The sequence below is a fragment of the Petromyzon marinus genome, unplaced genomic scaffold (assembly GCF_048934315.1).
Source record: "Petromyzon marinus isolate PM22_M1 ecotype Great Lakes invasive population unplaced genomic scaffold, UKy_Petmar_22M1.pri1.0 PM_Scaffold_17, whole genome shotgun sequence".
NCBI classification, from domain to species: Eukaryota; Metazoa; Chordata; class Hyperoartia; order Petromyzontiformes; family Petromyzontidae; genus Petromyzon; species Petromyzon marinus.
Genome location: NW_027423135.1, coordinates 1,119,738 through 1,140,456, shown reverse-complemented (window position 1 = coordinate 1,140,456; position 20,719 = coordinate 1,119,738). Strand labels below are relative to the sequence as shown.

General features: G+C 58.3%; 1 protein-coding gene across 9 annotated transcripts in view; it reads left to right on the top strand.

The window, feature by feature from the left end:
- Positions 1-20,719, top strand: part of LOC116937477 (FERM, ARHGEF and pleckstrin domain-containing protein 2-like) — a 74,561-nt gene that overhangs the window by 33,899 nt on the left and 19,943 nt on the right. For all 9 annotated transcript variants that reach the window (XR_012940286.1, XR_012940283.1, XR_012940285.1 and 6 more), the window contains 9 exons: positions 1,605-1,673; positions 3,271-3,343; positions 5,459-5,957; positions 9,998-10,179; positions 13,189-13,278; positions 16,413-16,567; positions 16,974-17,055; positions 18,340-18,553; positions 19,168-19,298. Coding sequence is in view for 3 of the 9 variants with exons in the window: in XM_076063656.1 (XP_075919771.1) it covers positions 1,605-1,673; positions 3,271-3,343; positions 5,459-5,957; positions 9,998-10,179; positions 13,189-13,278; positions 16,413-16,567; positions 16,974-17,055; positions 18,340-18,553; positions 19,168-19,298 (1,495 nt within the window). In the remaining 6 variants the exon portion in view is untranslated. The remainder of the gene's footprint in view (positions 1-1,604; positions 1,674-3,270; positions 3,344-5,458; positions 5,958-9,997; positions 10,180-13,188; positions 13,279-16,412; positions 16,568-16,973; positions 17,056-18,339; positions 18,554-19,167; positions 19,299-20,719) is intronic.

Genomic DNA, 20,719 nt, shown 5'->3' with positions numbered 1-20,719 from the left:
CTATGCTAATTCCTTTGTCAAGGGGTGCCTCTGCGGATGTGTATACTTTAACTTAGCTATTTCAATGCTAAATTCTATGCTAATTCCTTTGTCAAGGGGTGCCTCTGCGGATGTGTATACTTTAACTTAGCTATTTCAATGCTAAATTCTATGCTAATACCTTTGTCAAGGCGTGCCTCTGCGGATGTGTATACTTTAACTTGGCTATTTCAATGCTAAATTCTATGCTAATTCCTTTGTCAAGGGGTGCCTCTGCGAATGTGTATACTTTAACTTAGCTATTTCAATGCTAAATTCTATGCTAATTCCTTTGTCAAGGGGTGCCTCTGCGGATGTGTATACTTTAACTTAGCTATTTCAATGCTAAATTCTATGCTAATTCCTTTGTCAAGGGGTGCCTCTGCAGATGTGTATACTTAAACTTAGCTATTTCAATGCTAAATTCTATGCTAATTCCTTTGTCAAGGGGTGCCTCTGCGGATGTGTATACTTTAACTTGGCTATTTCAATGCTAAATTCTATGCTAATTCCTTTGTCAAGGGGTGCCTCTGCGGATGTGTATACTTTAACTTAGCTATTTCAATGCTAAATTCTATGCTAATTCCTTTGTCAAGGGGTGCCTCTGCGGATGTGTATGCTTTAACTTAGCTATTTCAATGCTAAATTCTATGCTAATTCCTTTGTCAAGGGGTGCCTCTGCGGATGTGTATGCTTTAACTTAGCTATTTCAATGCTAAATTCTATGCTAATTCCTTTGTCAAGGGGTGCCTCTGCGGATGTGTATACTTTAACTTGGCTATTTCAATGCTAAATTCTATGCTAATTCCTTTGTCAAGGGGTGCCTCTGCGGATGTGTATACTTTAACTTAGCTATTTCAATGCTAAATTCTATGCTAATTCCTTTGTCAAGGGGTGCCTCTGCGGATGTGTATGCTTTAACTTAGCTATTTCAATGCTAAATTCTATGCTAATTCCTTTGTCAAGGGGTGCCTCTGCGGATGTGTATACTTTAACTTAGCTATTTCAATGCTAAATTCTATGCTAATTCCTTTGTCAAGGGGTGCCTCTGCGGATGTGTATACTTTAACTTAGCTATTTCAATGCTAAATTCTATGCTAATTCCTTTGTCAAGGGGTGCCTTTGCAGATGTGTATGCTTTAACTTTAACATAGCCATTTCTGTGACCAGTCACAAGCTAATCACTCAGCCATTTCAATGCTAAATTCTATGCTAATTCCTTTGTCAAGGCGCTTCGTTTCTTCTCACACAGCTTAAAGGTCGTGATCTGAGCGTGGCTTCTTTCACTCCAGCGCTGTCCTCCAGACAGTATGGTCCCTTCACCTGATGAAGGCCGCTTGTGTTGTGGCCGAAACGTCGCGATTTTTGTCATTTTATTTTTTACCTACTACGTGACTTTACCCAATAAAACCAAAGAGTATGGATTTCTTGCAGTCACGAAAGCTTTAAATCTAGAGTTGTTGTTGTAGTTGCGTTGTTGATACAAAGCATCGCACAAAGGCGTTGGTCGCCAGTCCGGCTCTGACTTTCGTGTCCTCACCCACCCCTCCCCCCCCCAACACTGTTCCCTTCCCTCTGCAACTCAGCGGGCGGACACAGCAGCAGTTGATAGAACATGTCAAGCAGAATGGGCTCAAGCAGACTGCCTTCACCAGGTAGGCAGTGTGCGATTGTGCGCCCGAGTGAGTGCGTGCGTGTGTGTGTGTGTCATGCCCTCCCTTCCTCCATGCTCGTGAAACGTGGACCCCCTCGAATGGAACATCGGCGCCGGTTAGAAGCATTCAGGCCGGCAGGCCTAACGATCCATCCTGGTATTCTTATTCTTAGTTTTTTCGGTAAAGTCACGTTGAAGAGAAACAACAAAATAATAAAATATATATAAAACAATAAAAAATTCTCACGACGTTTCGACCATAACTGAAGGTGGATTGTTGCGAGGAGCTCACAAATCCTTGAGAGATCTGGACACGGTCCCATCGGTGAGCTCCTCCGGCAGGCGAGGCTGGACTGGCTGGGTCACGTAGACCCCCCGCACGCCCAAGCGGCTTCTGTTTGGCCGCATAGAGGGGGCTAAACGGGCACGGCACGGGCTGGAGAAGAGGTGGAGCTGATGTGGTACAGGAGGATGTGGAGTTGAGTGGACTTGCCAGAGACCGGTACCAGCGATGTCAAGATCGTCCACTGGTGGAAGAGGCTCGTGAGGGACGCCGCTGCTGCTGCTGCTGCTGGCCAGTTGGAGGCAGAGGAGCGACGCTCACGACAACGAGCGGAGCGCCGGGCGGCTCAAATCTAGCAAGTTGGCACAGTGGGGGGGGTACAGCTGGTGGTGCATCCACCGGTCATCTCAAGTCAGCCGACCCACATGGCGCCTGCTGGGTCTGTCCCCGTGACCCCCTGCCAGCGCAGGATCCTTCGACCCTTCACGCGGCCTCAAAGAGCACCTAGCCTGGCACAGGCGCGGCGGCGGCGTCACCGTCAGCTTGGTGGCGAATGGCGCGGTTATTCTCCTTGGGAGGACGTCGTAATGGTAGCGGATCGCCATTTTGCAAGGTCGCATTGAAAAGTCCAGGGGTCTCGGCGAGCCATGCACGGAGTTGGGAAATATCGACAGGGTGAGCCGTGGAGAGCGTAGGCCTGCAGGCGAAACAGCTGAGCCTCTTGGCGAAGGCGAGTGACCTCGCCTGGGTGGCCCGCACGCTAGCGTGCGAGCGAATCGGCCGTCCCATGTAAAAAAAACGGTGCAGGGTCGTCGTGGGAGGGAGGGGCCCTCCGTCGTGGGCGACCTCCGTCGTGGGGCCCTCCGTCGTGGGCGACCTCCGTCGTGGGGCCCTCCGTCGTGGGCGACCTCCGTCGTGGGCGACCTCCGTCGTGGGAGGAACTCCCTTGCCAGTGTCAGAATGTGAGAATGTTTTTTTTTCCCCCGTATCTGGCGATAAAAGATGTTTAAACACCAAGCGGAAACACCTGCCCCCCTCTTTGCTAAGGAATCGTGTCGCTGCATTAGCCTCGCGCACGGCGCTTGCGGTGAGCGTGCGAACCAAGCCGGCACACGGCCCGGCAAAGGCGACGTGCAGCTGATGGGTCCGCACCGCCGTTGCCGGCAGCTTTTAAATCGGACCCTCGATCGGATCGTGGATCGTTGAGGGCCCGGCGAGTGTCCGCGTGCGTGCCGACCCCCCCCCCCTGACTCCTCCCCCTGACCCCCCCCCTGACTCCCCCCCCCTGACCCCCCCTTCTCTTCACCCCCTCTAGAAAACGTCACCTCCCTCCTCGACGCAGCGTCTCAGCCCAGGCGACGCAGCTGCGCCTGCCGTTGACCGCGCAGGTGACGAGCACACACCACCATCACCATCACCACCACACACCATCACCATCACCACCACCATCACCACCATCACCACACACCACCACCACCACACACCACCACCATCGCCATCACCATCACCACACACCACCACCACCACCATCACTACACACCACCATCACCACACACCGCCACACACCACCATCACCACACACCACACACCACCATCACCACACACCACCACCATCACTACACACCACCATCACCACACACCGCCACACACCACCATCACCACACACCACACACCACCATCACCACACACCACCACCATCACTACACACCACCATCACCACACACCGCCACACACCACCATCACCACACACCACACACCACCATCACCACACACCACAACCACCGTCATCCCCACACACCACCACCGCCACACACCACCGCCACACACCACCACACACCACCATCACCACCACACACCACCACCGCCACACACCACCATCACCACCACACACCACCACCGCCACACACCACCGCCACACACCACCATCACCACCACACATCACCACCGCCACACACCACCACCGCCACACACCACCACCACCACACACCACCACCGCCACACACCACCACCGCCACACACCACCACCACCGCCACACACCACTGCCACACACCACCACCGCCACACACCACCACCGCCACACACCACCACCACCACACACCACCACCACACACCACCACCGCCACACACCACCACCGCCACACACCCCATCGCCATACACCACCACCACCGCCACACACCACCACCATCACCACACCACCACCATCACCACACCACCACCGCAACACCACCACCGCCACCACCACACACAGCCACCACCACACACCACCACCACACACCACCACACACCACCACACACCACCATCCCCACACACCACCACCACCATCGCCACACACCACCACCACACACCACCATCCCCACACACCACCACCGCCACCACCACACACCACCACCGCCACACACCACCACTGCCACACACCACCACCGCCACACACCACCATCGCCACACACCACCACCGCCACACACCACCACCGCCACACACCACCACCGCCACACACCACCACCGCCACACACCACCACTGCCACACACCACCACCGCCACACACCACCATCGCCACACACCACCACCGCCACACACCACCACCGCCACACACCACCACCGCCACACACCATCACCACACACCACCACTGCCACACACCACCATCACCACCACACCACCATCACCACACACCACCATCACCACCACCACCACACACCACCACCACACACCACCACCGCCACACACCACCATCACCACCATCACCACCACCACACACCACCACCGCCACACACCACCATCACCACCACACCACCATCACCACAAACCACCATCACCACCACACACCACCACCACCACACACCACCACCACCACACACCACCACCACCACACACCCCATCGCCACACACCACCATCGCCACCGCCACACACCACCACCACCACACACCACCATCACCACACACCACACACCACCACCGCCACACACCACCACCACCACACACCACCATCACCACCACCATCACCACACCACCACCATCACCACACCACCACCGCAACACCACCATCACCATCCACACACACACGCGCGCGCGCGCAACCCTAACATCCGTCATTCGCCACGGCGCTTGTGCCGGGCTAGGTGCACGCTCTCACACGCAAAGACAAAAGGTCCCCCCGTATAGCCTTCAAACCGGCTGTTGGGGGTGGGGGGCAGGTGCTGTTGGTAAGTAGCGAGCAGCAGCAGCAGCAGCAGCTGCTGCTGTGTTGGTCAGCACCACCACGCCCGGCCGCCTTTGTCTCCCCCAGTGAGCGACGTTTACTGCGCGCTGCGAACGAAGCGCTGAACGAATGACAATCACCGAATGAATAACTCGGCGAAGGAACCGCTCGATCAATGAATCGGCGAATGAATCACTCGGTCGAATGAGCCGCTCGGTGAGCCACTCGCTGAACGAATCGCCCAGGGGGAATGAATCTCCCGCCAGATGAATCGTTGATTGAACCGTCGAATGATTCGGGTGCAGAGTTCAAGCTTCTCGTACGGGGCGCTTCTCCTCTCCTCGCCGCATCTCCACTCGTGCGACGTCGCCGCCGGCGACGCCGGCTCCGGCGACGCCGGCGCCGGCGACGCCGGCTCCCGGCCCGAGTCGCCGTCGTCGCCGGCTCTCGCCTCCTCGCCGCACAGCCCCCCTCACCGTCAACATCCTCGCCAGCTGCCCCACCACCACCACCACCACCTGCAGCAGCAGCAGCAACAGCAGCAGCAACCACAACAACCACAACGACAACCACAACAACAACAACAACCACGACAACAACCACAACAACAGCGCGAACATTGCCCGCACCGGCACGGCACCGCGGGGCGGCTGACGCCGGGCGACGCTGACGAGGTGGACGATGGCGCGAGGAGGAGGGGCAGCGGCGCCCTCCGCGCGTCGCCATCGTCGGTCTCCACCACCTCCTCCTCCTCCTCCTCGTCATCGTCGTCGTCCGCCGGGGTTCCGTCACCGGCCGGGAGAGGTGAGCCAGCGGCCCACGTGACCAACTCCTCCTCCTCCTCCTCCTCCTCCTCCTCGCACGACGATGTCGTCTCGCCGAGCGAAGGTGGCGGTGGCGGTGATGGTGGCGGTGATGGTGGCGGTGATGGTGGCGGTGATGGCGGTGATGGTGGTGGTGATGGTGGTGGTGATGGTGGCGGTGATGGTGGCGGTGATGGTGGCGGTGATGGTGATGGTGGTGGTGATGGTGGCAGTGATGGTGGCGGTGATGGTGGCGGTGATGGTGGCGGTGATGGTGGTGGTGATGGTAGTGATGGTGGTGGTGGTGATGGTGGTGGTGATGGTGGCGGTGATGGTGGTGGTGATGGTGGCAGTGATGGTGGTGGTGATGGTGGCAGTGATGGTGGCGGTGATGGTGGCGGTGATGGTGGCGGTGATGGCGGTGATGGTGGTGGTGATGGTGGTGGTGATGGTGGCAGTGATGGTGGCGGTGATGGTGGTGGTGATGGCAGTGATGGTGGCGGTGATGGTGGTGGTGATGGTGGCGGTGATGGTGGTGGTGATGGTGGCAGTGATGGTGGCGGTGATGGTGGCGGTGATGGTGGCGGTGATGGTGGTGGTGATGGTGGTGATGGTGGTGGTGGTGATGGTGGCGGTGATGGTGGCGGTGATGGTGGTGGTGATGGTGGTGGTGTTTTCCGCGCCTCCATCTGTGCACGGTACCGCTTGGCTAGCTGCGGGGGTGGCGGCCGTGGCGGTGGTTGCGGCGGTGATTGTGGCGGTGATTGTGGCGGTGATTGTGGCGGTGATTGTGGCGGTGATTGTGGCGGTGATTGTGGCGGTGATTGTGGCGGTGATTGTGGCGGTGATTGCGGCGGTGATTGTGGCGGTGATTGTGGCGGTGATTGCGGCGCCGTCGACCGCTCCGTCTCCCGCCGGCCCCGCTTGCCGAACCCCGAGCGCGATGTTGACGACGACCTGGACGCCGGCGGTGACGTTGACGGTCGCGGTGCCCATCGCTGCTCCTCCCACCGCTACCACTTACCGGGCGGCGAGGGCGGCGAGGGCGGCGAGGGCGGCGAGGGCGACGAGGGCGACGAGGGCGACGAGGGCGGCGAGGGCGACGGGGGCGACGAGGGCGACGAGGGCGACGGGGGCGACGAGGGCGGCGAGGGCGGCGAGGGCGACGAGGGCGGCGAGGGCGGCGAGGGCGGCGAGGGCGACGAGGGCGACGGCACCATCGTTTCCGACATCACCTCGTTGCGAGACGACGGGCTGCTGGCCGCGTTCGATCGATCGTGGCCCAGCTCCTTCGACGACGAGGACGACGACGAGGACGAGGAGGAGGACGAGGAGGAGGAGGCCGTTGACGACGACGACGGCGTCACCATGACGACGATGTTGATGATGATGAGGAGCGGGGGGTGGGGGACCGCTGCCCCCCACCCACCTCTTCCTCCCCCGCTCCCCGCGGACTCGCCCCCCTGCTCGCTCCTCAACTTCCCTGCGTCGTCGGAGCGATCCTTCCCGGCGGCGTTCCCGGCGGCGTTCCCGGCCCTCGGCGCCTCCCGCGGCCTCGGCCTCCTGCTCACCAACTCGGACCGCTGCTCGTCAAGCGCCCGGTCTTACGACGAGGTGGACGACGAGGATGGACGACGAGGTGGACGACGAGGTGGACGACGAGGCGGACGACGAGGCGGACGACGAGGTGGACGACGAGGTGGACGACGAGGTGGACGACGAGGTGGACGACGAGGTGGACGACGAGGCGGACGGCGGCGGCCTGCCGACCTGGGCTCTCAAGGCTCCGGGCGGCGGCCCGCTTGGGGTCGGAGGTCGGCTCGGCCGCTCTGCCTCCCCCGTGGCCCCCTGCCACGTGGCGACGTCGCCTCGCTGACGTCAGCGCTTGGCCCCCACCCCACCCCCCACCCCCCCCCCCCCGTAGACGGTGGTGGGCGTCCCACAGGGGGCAAGGAGGTGGCCTTATCCGCGTGTGGTTTTTGTATGGTTCCATTTTATTTGCTTGTTAGAACGGACGGTGCCAAAGTCGCTGTTGACAATAAACACGCCGTCGCCTCTACACCGGGGTGTCACACGTGGTCTCAGATGGTTGGGTGGGTGGCTGGGTGGCTGGGTGGGTGGTTGGGTGGCTGGGTGGGTGGGTGGGTGGCTGAGTGGGTGGGTGTTTGGGTGGCTGAATGGGTGGGTGGCTTAATGGGTGGGTGGGTGGCTGGGTTGCTGAATGGGTGGGTGGGTGGCTGGGTGGGTGGGTGGTTGGGTGGCTGAATGGGTGGGTGCGTGGTTGGATGAGTGGCTGGGTGGTTGGGTGGATGGGTGGATGGGAGGGTGGTTGGGTGGCTGAATGAGTGGGTGGCTAGGTGGGTGGGTGAGTAGATGGGTATCTGTGTCCACCCAACTGCATCATCGTCCTCATCACCTCCCTGTGACTCACACCGCTACCGCCTCCTCCAGACAGAGACAAGGGCAGACTCCTCCAGGGCCCACACCGCTCTCGCTCACGCGACGTCCACGTGGCGTGAGAGGTTGATGGTGGCGATGATGATGGTGGTGGTGGTGACGATGATGGCGGTGGTGGTGGTGGTGGTGTTGACGTGAAGGGTGTGGGTTTGAGACGTTGATCTGGTCCCTGGTTCCCAACTCAACCCTCCCGACCGTCCCACGCCATCCCCACACACGGAGAGACGCGTCCCTCGCTCCTGTCCCCGTCCTCCTCCCGTCCCCCTCCCGTCTCCCTCCTGTCTCTCTCCGTGTCACTCTCCTGTCTCCCTGTCTCTCTCCTTGCCTCCCTCCTGTCTCCCTGTCTCTCTCCTTGCCTCCCTCCTGTCTCCCTGTCTCTCTCCGTGTCTCTCTCCTGTCTCCCTCCCGTCTCTCTCCTGTCTCCCTGTCTCTCTCCGTGTCTCTCTCCTGTCTCCCTGTTTCTCTCCGTGTCTCTCTCCCGTCTCCCTGTCTCTCTCCGTGTCTCTCTCCTGTCTCCCCGTCTCTCTCCGTGTCTCCCTCCCGTCTCCCTGTCTCTCTCCGTCTCTCTCTCCTGTCTCCCTGTCTCTCTCCGTCTCTCTCTCCTGTCTCCCTGTCTCTCTCCTGTCTCCCTGTCTCTCTCCGTGTTTCCCTCCTGTCTTCCTGTCTCTCTCCGTCTCTCTCGCCTGTCTCCCTGTCTCTCTCCGTCTCTCTCTCCTGTCTCCCCGTCTCTCTCCGTGTCTCCCTCCTGTCTCCCCGTCTCTCTCCGTGTCACTCTCCTGTCTCCCTGTCTCTCTCCTGTCTCCCTGTCTCTCTCCGCGTCTCTCTCCTGTCTCCCTGTCTCTCTCCGTCTCTCTCTCCTGTCTCCCTGTCTCTCTCCTGTCTCCCTGTCTCTCTCCGCGTCTCTCTCCTGTCTCCCTGTCTCTCTCCGTGTCTCTCTCCTGTCTCCCTGTCTCTCTCCGTGTCTCTCTCCTGTCTCCCTGTCTCCTTGTCTCTCTCCTGTCTCCCCGTCTCTCTCCGTGTCTCCCTCCTGTCTCCCTGTCTCTCTCCGTGTCTCCCTCCTGTCTCCCTGTCTCTCTCCTCGCCTCTCCCTGTTTCTCTCCCCGTCTCGTGGCCTCTCTCCCTCCCTCTCTCTCTCCCTGTCTCTCTCCCTCTCTCTCTCTCCCTGTCTCTCTCCGTGTCTCTCTCCCTGTCTCCCTGTCTCTCTCCCTGCCTCTCCTTCTCTCTCCCTGTCTCTCTCCGTGTCTCTCTCCCTGTCTTCTCTCCCTGCCTCTCCCTCTCTTTCTCTCCGTGTCTCTCTCCGTGTCTCTCTCTCCCTGTCTCCCTGTCTCTCTCCCTGCCTCTCCTTCTCTCTCTCTCCCTGTCTCTCTCCGTGTCTCTCTCCCTGTCTTCTCTCCCTGCCTCTCCCTCTCTTTCTCTCCGTGTCTCTCTCCGTGTCTCTCTCTCCCTGTCTCCCTGTCTCTCTCCCTGCCTCTCCCTCTCTCCCTCTCCCTGTCTCTCAGCGGGACGCTGGCCGGTGGCCGTGTCTCTCTCTCCCTGTCTCCCTGTCTCTCTCCCTGCCTCTCTCCCTCTCTCCGTGTCTCTCAGCGGGACGCTGGCCGGTGGCCGTGTCTCCGCCACGTGTCTCCGCCGCGTCCCCCTGGCGCCCGGACGACGTCTCCGCGTCGCCGTCGCCCCCGTCGCTCTCGCCGTGCCTCAGCGACGTGAGCGGCTGCAGCTCCCGCACGGACGAGGACGCCGGAGGCGTCGGTAGCGGGGGCCATCGCAAGGTGGGTGGGCGATGATGGTGGAGCCTCACTGCCATCACGAACGTCAGCGTCGTCACTAACAACATCATCATCATCATCATTATGAGAACCTCCTTTGCCAGAAACAAGATATAGGAATAGGTTTTACCCTTTTAACTGGCACAAAAAACTGACACCTTTATTCAAGGCATCATGTTTGCAATGACCACAACACAAGCAGTCAAAATGCAAACAAAAAAGACAACTCTGATAATAATATTGGCACTAGGCTCTAAGAAAAGCTGTCTCGGGTGTGGACCAATCAAATTCAAGGACAAGTGCCAATATTATTATCAGAGTTGTCTTTTTTTGTTTGCATTTTGACTGCTTGTGTTGTGGTTATTGCAAACACGATGCCTTGAATAAAGGTGTCAGTTTTTGTGCCAGTTAAAAGGGTAAAGCCTATTCCTATATCATCATCATCATCATCGCTCAAATCATCATCATCATCATCATCGGAGGAGGAGGGTGCGTGGACGGTGATGGTCAGCATCGCTGAGTGGACTTGCCGATGAGCGGTACCAGCGGTGTCAGGGTCGGCCTCTGCGGAGGAGGAGGCTCGTGAAGGACGCCGCTGCTGCTGCTGCTGGGCAGTCGGAGGCAGTCGCCCTCCAGCAACAACGGAGGGCGGAGGAGCGACGCTCACAACAACGAGCGGCAGATAAAACGCAGCGAGTTGGCGCAGTGTGGGGCGGGGGGGGCACAGGAGGTGGTGCATCCACAAGTCAGTCAGCCGACCCATGGCACCTGCTGGGTCTGTCACGTGACCTCCTGCACCTAGCCTGGCACAGTAGGGAGCACAGGTGGTGCATCAGCCAGTCAACGTAGTCGACCCATGGCACCTGCTGGCTCTGTCACGTGACCTCCTGCACCTAGCCTGGCACAGTAGGGAGCACAGGTGGTGCATCAGCCAGTCAACGTAGTCGACCCATGGCACCTGCTGCCTCTGTCACGTGACCTCCTGCACCTAGCCTGGCACAGTAGGGAGCACAGGTGGTGCATCAGCCAGTCAACGTAGTCGACCCATGGCACCTGCTGGGTCTGTCACGTGACCTCCTGCACCTAGCCTGGCACAGTAGGGAGCACAGGTGGTGCATCAGCCAGTCATCGTAGTCGACCCATGGCACCTGCTGGGTCTGTCACGTGACCTCCTGCACCTAGCCTGGCACAGTAGGGAGCACAGGTGGTGCATCAGCCAGTCAACGTAGTCGACCCATGGCACCTGCTGGCTCTGTCACGTGACCTCCTGCACCTAGCCTGGCACAGTAGGGAGCACAGGTGATGCATCAGCCAGTCAACGTAGTTGACCCATGGCACCTGCTGGCTCTGTCACGTGACCTCCTGCACCTAGCCTGGCACAGTAGGGAGCACAGGTGGTGCATCAGCCAGTGATCGTAGTGGACCCATGGCACCTGCTGGGTCTGTCACGTGACCTCCTGCACCTAGCCTGGCACAGTAGGGAGCACAGGTGGTGCATCAGCCAGTCAACGTAGTCGACCCATGGCACCTGCTGGCTCTGTCACGTGACCCGCCATCAGCGAGCTTTCCACACTTCACGTGACGGGCCTCAAGGTGCACCTAGCCTGGCACAAGCGCCGTGGCGACGTCACCGCGACTTATATGGCGGTGTGAGCAGTTGAAGGCGCTGCGCTACGAACCCGGCACAGACCCCGGGCCCAACTCCCCCTCACGGCCACGGCCAACACCGGCAGTGACGATTCTCTGAACCGGTCCTGGCCCTCCTCCCCTAGGTCCACTCGGCCTCAAATGAGTACCTGGTGCGGTGTGCAGTAAACATCGCCACTGGGGAGACAAAGGCGGGGGATCTTTGTGTCTACCTTCACAGGTGCTGCTGCTACTCGCTACTAACAGCACTTGCCCCTGCAGTCTGTTAGAGGCTACACGGGGGATCTTTGTCTGTGTCTACCTTCACAGGTGCTGCTGCTACTCGCTACTAACAGCACTTGCCCCTACAGTCTGTTAGAGGCTACACGGGGGATCTTTGTCTGTGTCTACCTTCACAGGTGCTGCTGCTACTCGCTACTAACAGCACTTGCCCCTGCAGTCTGTTAGAGGCTACACGGGGGATCTTTGTCTGTGTCTACCTTCACAGGTGCTGCTGCTACTCGCTACTAACAGCACTTGCCCCTACAGCCTGTTAGAGGCTACACGGGGGATCTTTGTCTGTGTCTACCTTCGCAGGTGCTGCTGCTACTCGCTACTGACAGCACTTGCCCCTGCAGTCTGTTAGAGGCTACACGGGGGATCTTTGTCTGTGTCTACCTTCACAGGTGCTGCTGCTACTCGCTACTAACAGCACTTGCCCCTACAGCCTGTTAGAGGCTACACGGGGGATCTTTGTCTGTGTCTACCTTCGCAGGTGCTGCTGCTACTCGCTACTAACAGCACTTTCCCCTACAGTCTGTTAGAGGCTACACGGGGGATCTTTGTCTGTGTCTACCTTCACAGGTGCTGCTGCTACTCGCTACTAACAGCACTTGCCCCTACAGTCTGTTAGAGGCTACACGGGGGATCTTTGTCTGTGTCTACCTTCACAGGTGCTGCTGCCACTCGCTACTAACAGCACTTGCCCCTGCAGTCTGTTAGAGGCTACACGGGGGACCTTTGTCTGTGTCTACCTTCACAGGTGCTGCTGCTACTCGCTACTAACAGCACTTGCCCCAGCAGTCTGTTAGAGGCTACACGGGGTATCTTTGTCTACCTTCACAGGTGCTGCTGCTACTCGCCACTGACAGCACTTGTCCCTACAGTCTGTTGAGGCTACACGGGGCACATTTGTCTGTGTCTACCTTCATAGGTGCTGCTGCTACTCGCTACTAACAGCACTTGCCCCTGCAGTCTGTTGAGGCTACACGGGGGATCTTTGTCTGTGTCTACCTTCATAGGTGCTGCTACTCGCTACTAACAGCACTTGTCCCTGCAGTCTGTTGAGGCTACACGGGGGACATTTGCCTTTGTTGTCTTGCGCAGCGTGTGCCGGCAGACCGGGCCTACTTCATCACCAAGGAGCTTCTGGCCACGGAGCGGACCTACCAGCGGGACCTGGCAGCCATTGTCACGGTCAGAGGTCAACCCCCTCCCCCCTGTGTCTGGGTCACTCCGACACGGCCATCGTGAACTCCCAGAGATAGAGACCCAGACCCAGGGCTTGAACCTTGACCCCAGCATCTCAGTGTCTCTGACACGGCCATCGTGAACCCCCAGAGAGACACCCAGACCCAGGGCTTGAACCTAGAACCCAGGTTCTCAGTGGCTATGATACGGCCATCGTGAACCCCCAGAGAGACACCCAGACCCAGGGCTTGAACCTAGAACCCAGGTTCTCAGTGGCTATGACACGGCCATCGTGAACCCCCAGAGAGAGAGACACCCAGACCCAGGGCTTGAACCTAGAACCCAGGTTCTCAGTGGCTATGACACGGCCACCGTGAACCCCCAGAGAGAGAGAGACACCCAGACCCAGGGCTTGAACCTAGAACCCAGGTTCTCAGTGGCTATGACACGGCCATCGTGAACCCCCAGAGAGAGAGAGAGAGACCCAGACCCAGGGCTTGAACCTTGACCCCAGGTTCTCAGTGTCTCTGACACGGCCATCGTGAACCCCCAGAGAGTGACCCAGACCCAGGGCTTGAACCTTGACCCCAGGTTCTCAGTGGCTATGACACGGCCATCGTGAACCCCCAGAGAGAGAGACACCCAGACCCAGGGCTTGAACCTAGAACCCAGGTTCTCAGTGGCCATGATACGGCCATCGTGAACCCCCAGAGAGAGAGAGACACCCAGACCCAGGGCTTGAACCTAGAACCCAGGCTCTCAGTGGCTATGACACGGCCATCGTGAACCCCCAGAGAGAGAGACACCCAGACCCAGGGCTTGAACCTAGAACCCAGGTTCTCAGTGGCTATGACACGGCCATCGTGAACCTCCAGAGAGAGAGACCCAGACCCAGGGCTTGAACCTTGACCCCAGCATCTCAGTGTCTCTGACACGGCCATCGTAAACCCCCAGAGAGACACCCAGACCCAGGGCTTGAACCTAGAACCCAGGCTCTCAGTGGCTATGACACGGCCATCGTGAACCCCCAGAGAGAGAGATACCCAGACCCAGGGCTTGAACCTAGAACCCAGGTTCTCAGTGGCTATGATACGGCCATCGTGAACTCCCAGAGAGACACCCAGACCCAGGGCTTGAACCTAGAACCCAGGTTCTCAGTGGCCATGACACGGTCATCGTGAACCCCCAGAGAGACACCCAGACCCAGGGCTTGAACCTAGAACCCAGGTTCTCAGTGGCTATGACACGGCCATCGTGAACTCCCAGAGAGAGAGAGGGAGAGACACCCAGACCCAGGGCTTGAATCTAGAACCCAGGTTCTCAGTGGCTATGACACGGCCATCGTGAACCCCCAGGGAGTGACCCAGACCCAGGGCTTTGACCTAGAACCCAGGTTCTCAGTGGCTATGACACGGCCATCGTGAACCCCCAGAGAGAGAGAGACACCCAGACCCAGGACTTGAACCTAGAACCCAGGTTCTCAGTGGCCATGACACGGCCATCGTGAACCCCCAGAGAGAGAGAGACACCCAGACCCAGGGCTTGAACCTAGAACCCAGGCTCTCAGTGGCTATGACACGGCCATCGTGAACCCCCAGAGAGAGAGACACCCAGACCCAGGGCTTGAACCTAGAACCCAGGTTCTCAGTGGCTATGACACGGCCATCGTGAACCTCCAGAGAGAGAGACCCAGACCCAGGGCTTGAACCTTGACCCCAGCATCTCAGTGTCTCTGACACGGCCATCGTAAACCCCCAGAGAGACACCCAGACCCAGGGCTTGAACCTAGAACCCAGGCTCTCAGTGGCTATGACACGGCCATCGTGAACCCCCAGAGAGAGAGATACCCAGACCCAGGGCTTGAACCTAGAACCCAGGTTCTCAGTGGCTATGATACGGCCATCGTGAACTCCCAGAGAGACACCCAGACCCAGGGCTTGAACCTAGAACCCAGGTTCTCAGTGGCCATGACACGGTCATCGTGAACCCCCAGAGAGACACCCAGACCCAGGGCTTGAACCTAGAACCCAGGTTCTCAGTGGCTATGACACGGCCATCGTGAACTCCCAGAGAGAGAGAGGGAGAGACACCCAGACCCAGGGCTTGAATCTAGAACCCAGGTTCTCAGTGGCTATGACACGGCCATCGTGAACCCCCAGGGAGTGACCCAGACCCAGGGCTTTGACCTAGAACCCAGGTTCTCAGTGGCTATGACACGGCCATCGTGAACCCCCAGAGAGAGAGAGACACCCAGACCCAGGACTTGAACCTAGAACCCAGGTTCTCAGTGGCCATGACACGGCCATCGTGAACCCCCAGAGAGAGAGAGACACTCAGACCCAGGGCTTGAACCTAGAACCCAGGTTCTCAGTGGATATGACACGGCCATCGTGAACCCCCAGAGAGAGAGAGAGAGACACCCAGACCCAGGGCTTGAACCTAGAACCCAGCATCTCAGTGGCTATGACACGGCCATCGTGAACCTCCAGAGAGAGAGACACCCAGACCCAGGGCTTGAACCTAGAACCCAGGCTCTCAGTGGCTATGACATGGCCATCGTGAACTCCCAGAGAGACACCCAGACCCAGGGCTTGAACCTAGAACCCAGGTTCTCGGTGGCTATTACACGGCCATCGTGAACCCCCAGAGAGGGAGAGACACCCAGACCCAGGACTTGAACCTAGAACCCAGGTTCTCAGTGGCTATGGCACGGCCATCGTGAACCCCCAGAGAGAGAGACACCCAGACCCAGGGCTTGAACCTAGAACCCAGGCTCTCAGTGGATATGACATGGCCAATGTGAACCCCCAGAGAGAGACACCCAGACCCAGGGCTTGAACCTTGACCTCAGCATCTCAGTGTCTCTGCCATGGCCATCGTGAACCACCAGAGAGTGACCCAGATTCAGGGCTTGAACCTAGAACCCAGGTTCTCAGTGGCTATGACACGGCCATCGTGAACTCCCAGAGAGAGAGAGAGACCCAGACCCAGGGCTTTAACCTAAAACCCAGGTTCTCAGTGGCTATGCCACGCAGCCAGCCAGGCAGCCAGCCAGGTAGCCAGCCAGGAAGGAGGGGGAGACACGAGAGGAGAGAGGTGAGCGGTGACTGTGAGGAAGGAGGTTTGTGTTTTCTGTGCAGTGTCTGGGTGGAGGAGGTGGAGGTGGAGTGACGGACAGTGGAGCGAGTGCTGCTGCTGCTGCCCAGCCGCCACCGCCGCTGCTGTCCGCCATCGCTACTCTGCAGCTGCTCCACGAGGCCTTCCTGCGCCGCGTGGAGCAGCGGATGGCGCTCTGGTAGGGACGGGGAGCACCCTGGCATCGCCAGTCCACTCCGTCATCCTTGTGTGTCTCTGTCCCCGTCCACCTCTCCCTCCTCTCCCACCTCCTCCTCCTCTCCCCTTCCCCCTATGGGGAATCTTTGTCTGTGTCTACCTTCACAGGTGCTGCTGCTACTCGCTACTAACAGCACTTGCCCCTGCAGTCTGTTAGAGGCTACACGGGGGATCTTTGTCTGTGTCTACCTTCACAGGTGCTGCTGCTACTCGCTACTAACAGCACTTGCCCCTACAGTCTGTTAGAGGCTACACGGGGGATCTTTGTCTGTGTCTACCTTCACAGGTGCTGCTACTACTCGCTACTAACAGCACTTGCCCCAGCAGTCTGTTAGAGGCTACACGGGGGACTTTTGTCTTTTCCCCAGGGAAGGGAGGTCCAATGCCCACCTCAAAGGAGACTTCCAAAGAATTGGAGACATCCTCGTCCACTTCATTCAAACCCTGAAGGTGAAAACGCATCATCAGCAGCATCATCAGCACCCATAGTTCCATAGTTGCATTTATTTGGTACAGCCCTGTGAGCCATTCGGCTCTTGAATCGGGTGCAACCACAACAAACAAAAACATGAACAAGAAAAAACATCTTAAAGTGATTATTATGTGACTGTGCAAACAGAAAATCCAGGAAAAAAACATCAAAATATTCCTGAAATAGCACCGTACACCAACGCTGTGTGCAAAAATCCCAGTGGGATGCAAGTCAAACAACAACAACAACAACCACAGGACAACTTAGATTAAGGCCATCAGTCTAACTCCGTACTACAATAACCAAAAACATGGCCAAAACAAAAAAAAACGTTTTCGAAATCACCAAAATAAAAGCCATAAATGCAATGTAACAGTGAGCATGCAATGCATCATCAACATCATCATCAGCAGCATCATCAGCACGCATCGCATCATCAACATCGTCATCAGCAGCATCATCAGCACGCATCGCATCATCAACATCGTCAGCGGCATCGTCATGATCAGCAGCGTCGTCGTCATGATCAGCAGCGTCGTCGTCCGCATCATCATACAGCAGCATCGTCATCATCCACAGCATCGTCATCATCGTCATCGTAAGCAGCATCGTCATCATCGTCATCAACCACAGCATCGTCATCATCGTCATTGTAAGCAGCACCATCCACAGCATCGTCATCATTGTCATCGTAAGCAGCAGCATCCACAGCATCGTCATCATCGTCATCGTCATTAGCAGCATCCACAGCATCGTCATCATCGTCATCATCGTCATCGTAAGCAGCATCATCCACAGCATCGTCAGCATCGTCATCGCAAGCAGCACCATCCACAGCATCGTCATCGTCGTCATCGTAAGCAGCACCATCCACAGCATCGTCATCATCGTCATCATCGTCATCATCATCGTAAGCAGCATCATCCACAGCATCGTCATCATCATCGTCATCGTAAGCAGCATCATCCACAGCATCCACAGCATCGTCATCATCGTCAGCAGCATCATCCACAGCATCGTCAGCATCGTCATCATCGCAAGCAGCACCATCGTCATCATTGTCATCATCGTCATCGCAAGCAGCACCATCCACAGCATCATCGTCATCATCGTCATCATCGTAAGCAGCACCATCCACAGCATCATCGTCATCATCGTCATCATCGCAAGCAGCACCATCCACAGCATCATCATCGTCATCGTCGTCGTCATCACTCCACCTCTTACACTCGCGCTCACCCACGCCCGCCACCCACCCACAGGCCCAGCTGCCCCTGCTGCTCTCTCTGGAGTCCCTGCAGGGGGAGCTGCCGCCGCTGCCGCCCTCCTCCCCCCACGCCTCCCCGCCGCTGTGCCTCCCGTCGGGCGGCGGTCTCCTCGCGAAGGCCCTGCAGCGGCCGCCTCACTACGGGCTGTTGCTTGCCCGCCTGTGCGCCCACTACCCGGACGAGCACCCGGACCGCGGAGACTGCGCCGGTTCGATCGGCCCGCACGGCCCTCCCTTGCCTGTTTCAGGCGCCCATCGATCGCCGATTATCCTGACTGAGCCGCACGTGCACGCGGCCATCTTCATGTTTGGTTGGCCGACCGGTAGCATTGCTCTGGTCGAGGTGCACGTTCACACAGCCATCCTGCTTACTGGGGGTCGATCGATCGCTCGCTCCGCTCCGCTCCGCCTGAGCCGCACGTGCACGCGGCCATCTTGATGTTTGGTTGGCCGACCGGTCGCAGGCTTTTGGTTGAGCTACACGTCCGCAAACGGCCATCTTGCGTGCGTGTGTGTGTGTGTGTGTGCGTGTGCGTGCGCGTGTGTGTGTGTGCGTGTGTGTGCGTGTGTGTGCGTGTGTGTGTGTGTGTGCGTGCGCGTGTGTGTGTGTGCGTGCGTGCGTGTGCGTGTGTGCGTGTGTGTGCGTGTGTGCGTGTGTGCGTGTGTGTGTGTGCGTGCGCGTGCGTGTGTGCGTGTGTGCGTGTGTGCGTGTGTGTGCGTGCGTGCGTGCGCGTGCGTGTGTGTGTGCGTGTGTGCGTGTGTGTGCGTGTGTGTGTCTGTGCGTGTGTGCGTGTCTGTGTGTGTGCGTGTGCGCGTCCGCCAGCCGCGCTGCAGGAGGTGTCGCGCATCACCGACGTTACGCAGGAGGTGGCGGCTCGCATGGAGAATGCGGAGAAGCTGGCCGCACTGGGTCGCGACGTCGTGGGGATCGGCAAGCTGAGCACTCCTGGCAAGGTTGGGACCCCACCCGCTGCCGGGTTTACACCTGGACTGACACCCCCCTCCGCTTGGACCACGCTGGCTGGGAGATGTTAGCTCCCTCGCCTGGCGCGCAGGAGGTCGTGGGTTCCATCCCGAGCCTGCTGTATATTTGTGTGTGGCTAGGAGATGTTGACTACCTCGCCTGGCACGCAGGAGGTCGTGGATTCGATCCCGACCCTGCTGTATATTTGTGTGTGGCTAGGAGATGTTAACAACCTCGCCTGACGCGCAGGAGGTCGTGGGTTCCATCCCGAGCCTGCTGTATATTTGTGTGTGGCTAGGAGATGTTGACTACCTCGCCTGGTACATAGGAGGTCGTGGGTTCGATCCCGAGCCTGCTGTGTATTTGTGTGTGGCTAGGAGATGTTGACTACCTCGCCTGGTACACAGGAGGTCGTGGGTTCGATCCCGAGCCTGCTGTGTATTTGTGTGTGGCTAGGAGATGTTGACTACCTCGCCTGGTACACAGGAGGTCGTGGGTTCGATCCCGAGCCTGCTGTATATTTGTGTGTGTGGCTAGGAGATGTTGACTACCTCGCCTGGTACACAGGAGGTCGTGGGTTCGATCCCGAGCCTGCTGTATATTTGTTTGTGGCTACGAGATGTTAGCTCCCTCGCCTGACGCGCAGGAGGTCGTGGGTTCGATCCCGACCTTGCTGTATATTTGTGTGTGGCTAGGAGATGTTAGCTCCCTCGCCTGGCACGCAGGAGGTCGTGGGTTCCATCCCGAGCCTGCTGTATATTTATGTGTGGCTTGGAGATGTTAGCTCCCTCGCCTGGCACGCAGGAGGTCGTGGGTTCGATCCCGAGCCTGCAGTATATTTGTGTGTGGCTAGGAGATGTTGACTACCTCGCCTGGTACGCAGGAGGACGTGGGTTCGATCCCGAGCCTGCTGTATATTTGTGTGTGGCTAGGAGATGTTAACTACCTCGCCTGGCACGCAGGAGGTCGTGGGTTCGATCCCGACCCTGCTGTATATTTGTGTGTGGCTAGGAGATGTTAACAACCTCGCCTGGCACGCAGGAGGTCGTGGGTTCGATCCCGACCCTGCTGTATATTTGTGTGTGGCTAGGAGATGTTAACAACCTCGCCTGGTACGCAGGAGGTCGTGGGTTCGATCCCGACCTTGCTGTATATTTGTGTGTGGCTAGGAGATGTTAGCTCCCTCGCCTGGCACGCAGGAGGTCGTGGGTTCCATCCCGACCCTGCTGTATATTTGTGTGTGGCTAGGAGATGTTAACTACCTCGCCCGGTACGCAGGAGGTCGTGGGTTCGATCCCGACCTTGCTCTATATTTGTGTGTGACTAGGAGATGTTAACAACCTCGCCTGGCACGCAGGAGGTCGTGGGTTCGATCCCGACCTTGCTCTATATTTGTGTGTGGCTAGGAGAT